General features: G+C 37.7%; 1 protein-coding gene across 1 annotated transcript; it reads right to left on the bottom strand.

The window, feature by feature from the left end:
• Positions 1-447: 447 nt before the first annotated feature.
• On the bottom strand, positions 448-6,387 carry si:dkey-33m11.8 (trypsin-3). Its single transcript, XM_049471975.1, has 6 exons — positions 6,038-6,387; positions 5,710-5,776; positions 4,164-4,314; positions 2,417-2,558; positions 787-1,044; positions 448-678 (listed from the first exon to the last, which is right to left on the bottom strand). The coding sequence occupies exons 2-6, from the start codon at positions 5,762-5,764 to the stop codon at positions 523-525; spliced, it is 762 nt and encodes a 253-aa protein (XP_049327932.1). The 5' UTR covers positions 5,765-5,776; positions 6,038-6,387; the 3' UTR covers positions 448-522.
• Positions 6,388-7,663: the final 1,276 nt, after the last annotated feature.

Genomic DNA, 7,663 nt, shown 5'->3' with positions numbered 1-7,663 from the left:
AATACGTTTTATGATGTTTGATCATGGCTAAGTGGATACGTGGGTTTGGTAATCCCTATACTACATAGCCTCTGATTTCTGGGTTAAAATTAAGGTGTAAAATGCAAAGCCATGTATCCGATGGTGGTGTTTTTTGGCAAAAAATGTATTAAATTAAATCAAAACGGTATATTGCTGCTGTCTTGCCAAAACATTGTATTTCCAAAATGGCAGCATGACAGGAGAAGAACTGGCCAATGTAAAATATTTTATTTGGATCCATTCAATATGATACAATTAAAGTCTATACAATGTATAGAACAAGTGCCAGATTTAACTTTAAAAACCAGCAAAAATGGAAATACAAGGTTATTGTGGGACAGAAAAAATAAGTATTCATCTTATCTTTATTTATTTTTGTGTTTTTTTTTATTTTGTTTTCGCCCCCCCCAATTTCTCCCCTTTAGCTGAGCCAATTGACCCACCCAATCACTAGAAATCCCCCTATTACTAAAGCTGTTCTTAAATAAAAGTGAAGTCAGTTTAGGAGGTGGTGTCGTTGATGATCCAGTTGATCCAGCGGACGTAGTTGCGAACCTTGGTGTAGACCCCAGGGAAGTAGGGGTTGGCACAGCCGATACCCCAGGAGACAATACCTTCAAAACTGCCGTTGCACACAAGAGGACTTCCAGAGTCTCCCTGTCGTCAGAGAGAGAGAGAAATGTCACGTTGACGGAGCTGTAAAGCATACTTGTAGTTGCCATTCATTTAAAATTCTTCTGTTGCCATAGACCAGTCATGCCTCACCTGACATGAGTCTTTTCCACCCGCCAGAGATCCAGCACACACCATGTTGTCCGTGACTCTGTAGAGGTAATAGTACCAGCAGTAGGGGATGATCTGTACGTCCACTGCACGAAGCACAGGGGACAGGTAGTAGCTGTACACTTGCGTAACTCCCCAGCCACTCACTGTGCACGTCGAGAACCCTGCCGGGACCGCACTGTCCAAGTTGGGCATCACAGCAGGTTGGACGTAGGCATTCAGGTTAGCTGGCCGTTCAAGCTGACCATAAAAAAAGCAAAGTGCTATGACCTTTAGGACAGTTCCTAGAAAGTGCTTAACACAGGAAACCTTAGTGGGAATTATTATAAAATAGTATATATATAATCACTGTACATTGAAAAATATAGCTCCAGCTGAGAGATAAAACCATTTTTTAACTAGCTTTTAATGGAAGCCAATGTGAACAAGGTTTATTTGTAAATAAACTGTGAATAATCACAGTTTTTGAAAAGATGACTTCAAATTCACTAACCAAAACCAGGCCTAATTACTGCAAGATTTTTAGAATCAAGAAATCACTTGAATAGAAGATGTGTGACAACATGAAGCAGCTAAAGGATTTTAAAAAGCAACACGAAATTCAAGAACAGATGAGACACGAAAATCATTGATCATCTATCAGTCTGGAAAAGGTTTCAAGGTCCTTTCTTAATGCTTTAGGACTCCAGCAGACCAAAGTGAGAGCTATTATTCACAAATAAGGAAACATAGAACAGTGGTGAACCTTGCCAAGAGTGGGCGGCTGACCGAAATTATTCCAAAAGGGCATGAACAACTCATCAAGAAGGTCACAAAACAACCCAGGACAACATTTAAAGAATTGCAGGTCTCACTTACAGGTCTCAAATAAGGTTAGTGTTAATGATTCAAAAATAAGAAAACGACTGGTCAAAAGTGGTATGCATAGGAGAGTTCCAAGGAAAAAACACTGCTTACTAAAAAGAACACAGCAGCCCTTCTCACCTTTGCCAAAAAACATCTTGATGATCCCCAGAACTTTGGGTAAATATTCTTTGCACTGATGTGACAAAAGTGGAACTTTTTGGAAGGTGTGTGTCCCGTTATATCTAGCGAAAAACTAAGAATTGGAAAAATGTATGACAAAAAAACAACAAATTCCAACAACATATGATAATATGGCAGGAGACTGTGAATGAGTAAATGGGTGGGGAGAACTCAGTAAAGTACTTTGGGCTGGAGGTCGGTTGAAAGGTGGAGATGGAGGAGGAGAGAATTCAGGCATGCTCTTTATAAAATCAGTTACCACTTACCTCCAGTTATCCTGGGAACATATAGGCCCAGATTCATGTACAAGGATTAGTTCAGGTAATCTAACTAAATTGTAATGTCAGTGATGCTTAACCTTTAAAAACCTTTTTTTGAGTCTAGAATTTGAGTTTAGTATTGAGTTAAATCTGGGTCATAGAATCCAGTCCATTGTGTATTTCTAAGAATGCCTAGCTAGAGCGTCTCATACCTCTATTAAAGAAATATATTTTTTATAATCCTTGTGCAATGCAACATAATCCAGCTGACCCAGAGTCTAGGTCATCTACAGATGATTAAAATAGACGCTGTAGGTTTAACTTACTTTCAGGAGCATGATGTCGCCATCGAACGTCCTGTAGTTGTAGAGGTAGTGGACCAGCGCTTTAGAGACGTTGAATACCTGCTCTACGCCCTCTTTCTTGGACAGGTCATGCTCTGCCAGGACGACTTTGATCAAATAGTTCCTGGTAGACAAAATAAAAAACAGTACATTAGTACATAAAAATTCTGTTCCAAAATCTGTACCCCAAGTAAAATATAACTTAGCAATGCACAATCTGTACAATAATTAAACAAAATGCCATTGAAGAGAGTGTGCAGAACATTCTGCAATAGTTAACCACTGTAAGGCTCAATTCCAACAATTCCTCAGTTCTAAGTTCCACCTTAAATGATACAGCCTCTGCCATCATTTGCACCATTTAGGGTGGAACAGGAAAATAAGTTAGCTAGCTAGCTAGCTACTAAGACAAACTGCAAGCGTTTTTTATGGTAGTTCTATAGAAAACGGCCATCAAACATTGCAACTACAGATTAAACTATGGTGTTATAGTAATTTGTCTTTGTTAAAATATTTTATTTGTGGAAATATACTCCAGTTTAAATGGCAGCGCCTGTGTGGAAAACTAACCTTGCACACCTCCCTGAATTAACGGTCTACAAATGGGCAGAAAATAATCACAAAATTCCCGGCTGTTTTACTGAAAAGCTACAGTAACTTGATTGAGGGTTTTGTGCACGACATGGAAGGTAGCTTGGTAATTGCCTTTGTTTGCTGTATTGAAAACTCACATGTTAACTAGCATGCTAGCTAGTAAGTTACTAACTAACTTAGTGACTGTAGAAAAATACCCTGTAGTTCGTCTAACTACAGTCCTCCTTACAGGCTTTACTGATATATCTGTCCAGGCAAATAACGTGGGCACATCATTCTTCTTTTACTTTCACATTTTAACCAATGTCTAAAAGAAACACTCTTTTATAAAGTGTTCTGAATTTAAACTGTAATATCAAAATAGACATAAAATTAATGTTAAAACGACTTTTAAATACCAAATACAGTAACTAGCTAGCTAGCTAAGCAGGCTACTCTAAAGAGCTATCGCTTGATTATAGATACACCTTATTCGCTTTGACGTTAAACTGAGAAAATAATCAGTTCAGGGTTAATTAAGTCATTGCCGAAGAACCGGGTTTAGCTGGTTTGCTTTCTCTCTGCTAACGTTCATCTGGCTAGATTAGCTGGCTGGGTAATATTAATATGACTAGCCTTAGCTAGCTAGCTAGCACAGTGACATACATCTTAAATTGAAATGGCGATCTCTACTGATTATGTAAATCCATTCACAGTGAAGTACAGGATCTTTGGGGAAACTATGGAAGGTCTGACCTTTCTAAGATTTCTTTCTTTTTTAAGAAGTGTATTTGGGAACGCAGCAGTGAGGCGGCATTGCGAGTAAGTTACCCAGCGGTCCAACACTGCTTCCGTACCACACAGCCTCGTTTTTGGTAGACAAAGGTGACATAGGTGAATATTATTGTGTATTGTTATTGCCAAGGGATAAAATGGGACTGGGCCTTAGTAAGAGCTTGTAAAAATAAAAAAAAGAAAGAAAATAAGAAAAGCCACCTTTCTACTATTTCTCTACTAATATTTTCCTGATCTGAGAGCAGTTTTTGAAGCTTTGCTGATGAAGGTCAATGATAAGATTTATGCAGAGGAAAAAAATCAACCCAAACAGAGGAACTCAGCTGTGATGAAATGGATGTGACACGACTGTGGTACTCACGGCTTCCAACAGTGGGCAGCAGACACCACCCACTGGGCACTTATGAGCGTTCCTCCACAGTAGTGGTAGCTGTTGTACTGTATGGAGGCCTGGTACTTTATAGAATAGGGCTCAACCTCCTGCCCTCCAATAATTCTCTGCAGCTCTGAACCTAAGAGCAAATAAAATCTTCAAAAAATAGCAACACACAATTTCTAGTGCTTTTTTTTTTAGGCTTTGTATAATACAAATAATAATGACAATAATGGAACTAATAACCCAAAATAAAGCCATTGTTTTTCTTTTTTAGTGTGTATTATAAACTGTAAACCATGATCTGTAAAAAAATTACAAATAAAAAAATGAATTATAATTGTGTTAACCAAGCTCAAGATAATGTTTGTGAAGAAAAAATAAAATAATTATAAGTAAACGTGTGTCAGTTTCACCAGTGTGAATGATAGTGTTATGTATACCAAGCAGCCATAATATTAAAACCACTAAGATAAAGATAAATGTATTGAGTCATCATCTGTTCACAATGGCACCTGGGTATTTTAATTCTGTTATAATGCTGATTAATGTGTATTCATAAAGTAAGGACTCTTCTTGCTTCATTCCTCTGTTCACATGAGTTTCTTTTTCATGTTTAATTTCCTTCTCTTCTGTGGATTCACAGAACAGAACAGCTACAGAACAGCTTTGCTGCTGCTCACACCTCTCACTTTTAAGCTTCAGCCTTTTATTTATAGACCAAAAAGAGAAAAATAAGAGTCTGACACAACTCAGTTCCTATGCAGATGGATGTTGCATGTGAATTCTTTTTAGGCTTCTGTATTTCTACTTCCACTTCTGGCTACCTACAGAAAGGCTCATCAAATAATCAAATAAAATGTACAATAGACAAAAAAATTAACAATACCATAATTAATTCAACATTCGTTAAGCTACATTCCTGTATGTCTCAGTTACAACACTGGTTATCTAAAAAGCGTAAACTGATGTTTTTAGTAAAGCAATGACTCTGTTTACATCTGGTCATTTAATCTGTTTTGAGTATCAGGTTCGTATCTGAAAAAGGTCAATCCACATATAAAAGCAAGTCTAAACACACCCAGGACACATTTAAATAAATCTACTGCAAATCTGATCTCTCAAACTACTACTACTACTACAGGGGGTGGAATAAGACACATTGACCCTGTTTACACCTGGTCACTTGAATCTGGATTGTATCAAATTTACATATTCCATCCCACACAGAAATCCATTATTGTAATCCATTTCAGAAGTGGTTACTCCATAGAAGCGCTCCAACGTGACCTGTTTTGGCCCCCTTTACTTGTAAGAAAACACTGTATCCTCTGTATTCATTATCCATCTTTGTAGTCACTGCAAAACCCATTTTTGTGTAGTTGGTTATTGAACCTTTTTTTTTTTTTTATATAGATCAATCTAAAACAACAGAGAAAAGACTACAGTACAAAGAGGTAAAGAACTGTTGTGGTTCTATATAAAACCACTGTATGTAGTCTCACGTAAGGCCTGAAAGGTATAGAAATTTTACCTTGAATGATGGAGATGAAGAGAAGCAGTGCAAATTCAACATGATTTAGCTTCATGATTTAAAAAAACTGAAATAGAAATTAGAGAACATTAGACAACTAGGAACAACCTGTCAAGGTTTTTTAAACTTAAACTTTTTCTTCACATTTGTACATTTTGTCTACTTGAAAGGCTCTTCTTCTCCTGGGAACCAATGTGATCCCTCTATGGCACATGTCATTTTGACAGCTTAATTTTTCAAAAAGTGTGCCTCTTACATGTCCTAGCTTTCTAACAATAATCACTAAACACTTTATGATGACCATTTTTATCATTATAATTGTGCTCACCTGGTTAGTGCGGAGCAGGTCGGCAATAACAGGTGTTCTCCAGCGCCGGTGACCCTGGGAAACCTTCTCAATGGCTTTTATAGTGTAACTACATCTGTCCCACAGGTATGATGACTTGTTTGTGTGTATTGTTTCTCCGACATGGACGAGACAATGGCAAGAAACTGCTTGGCCCTGCCCAAAACATTTCAATAGCTGCGGTGGACTCATTTTTTTTCCTTCAATAGAGCCACAAAAGTCTTCCTTTAGTTTGCGCAGAGATAGGAACACTGTCACTGATGTGATACTCTTTGGCAGCAGGCTTATAAATCAAATACATCAAGGTCATTACTGTGATGAGATGTTTGTTGGGAAGGCCCAATAAGCTCATTTGTTGGATTAGATACTTACAGATAATGTAAACTCATTTGTTTGGAAATTATATTTCATTTTTGGAAGCTGTGTTCTTTCGTGCCTTATTTGAGCTTTTAAACACTACAACTGTTCAAAGTTCAATTCTCTTTTGACATACGTTTTGAGACACTAATCTAATGTATAATGTAGACCAACTCTTTCTGACTGAACCACAATCCCGTAATCTCTAATCAATCTCAAATACGTCAAACTAGATACTATAGCCGAGGTTAGACAGGTTCGGCTGCATTAGCGGCTAATAATCTCTCTGAACCCAGATCGCTGTGGTTATCCCATCCCTGCTGACCTCTCTACGGGGCGCTTTAGACTAAGTGCACATTATATCGCATTGTTCTGCCTTGTCCCGAGGGCAGACAGACACACCGGTACAGGATGTGTCTTTCTGAGCGGTGCTGCGAATCAGGGAGCCCGACAACAGAAGCTCCAGCAGCACAAAGAGTTTAGGAGCACATTCGACTGGACGCACGTGGCACGACAACTTGAACAAAATTGCTCTACAGCTTGGGTTTCAATCCTTATAAAAATACAATGTAGGGCTGCAACGATTATTCAATATAATCGAGAATGTTGATTTTAAAAATGTATCGACTTCCAATTTTAATGTTAACTAATTGTTCATTTGTAATAGCATCACTCTACACAAATTGCTGGGGACAGAAACACAACAGGAGAGGGGCATTATGCTCACTCACACATTTTCTGTGATCATGTATGACCTATTTGTTATTGCATTCTCACCACACACTTACAGACTGTAATGTGTCAGTACTGCACTGTCTTGTCTGTTAAACTGTCTAATGTCTGCTGTATTTATTGTATGTGTATGTGTCCTAGTTCTATGTTGCACAATTTGTTGCACGTTTGCACTTTATGTTGTCTATATTGACCTGTTTGTTTCATATTGCACCATGGTTCCACAGAAATGTAAGTTCATTGCACTGTGCACTTGTATTCAAATAGAATGAAAATAAAAGCTTCTTGACATGCCTTGACTGACATTCAGCTGTTTCTTTCATGTTAAAGATAGGAAGGACATGGCAAAAATAATTGTTCACTAATAAACTAATCAAAAAAATTATCATCATATCAGTCGAAATCAGGCAAAATAATCATAGCTGGAGCCTGAATATGATGTTACTAACTAACTTTAAGATTGTCAGCAACTTTATTTTTAACCAATTGGTAACACCATATCAACCATTTAGCAACACC

This window comes from Astyanax mexicanus, chromosome 24 (assembly GCF_023375975.1).
Source record: "Astyanax mexicanus isolate ESR-SI-001 chromosome 24, AstMex3_surface, whole genome shotgun sequence".
Classification (NCBI taxonomy): Eukaryota; Metazoa; Chordata; class Actinopteri; order Characiformes; family Acestrorhamphidae; genus Astyanax; species Astyanax mexicanus.
Note: the sequence above shows the minus strand (reverse complement) of the source record. Positions and strands in the feature narration are given on the sequence as shown.

Bases quoted from the DNA above. Each gene is read 5' to 3' on its own strand.
- si:dkey-33m11.8 (XM_049471975.1), bottom strand. From the start codon at position 5,764: ATGAAGCTAAATCATGTTGAATTTGCACTGCTTCTCTTCATCTCCATC. The intron at 4,315-5,709 runs GTAAAATTTCTA...ATTTGCTCTTAG, and splicing joins CTTCATCTCCATCATTCAAG to GTTCAGAGCTGCAGAGAATT. The intron at 1,045-2,416 runs GTAAGTTAAACC...TTTTATGGTCAG, and splicing joins GCGACATCATGCTCCTGAAA to CTTGAACGGCCAGCTAACCT.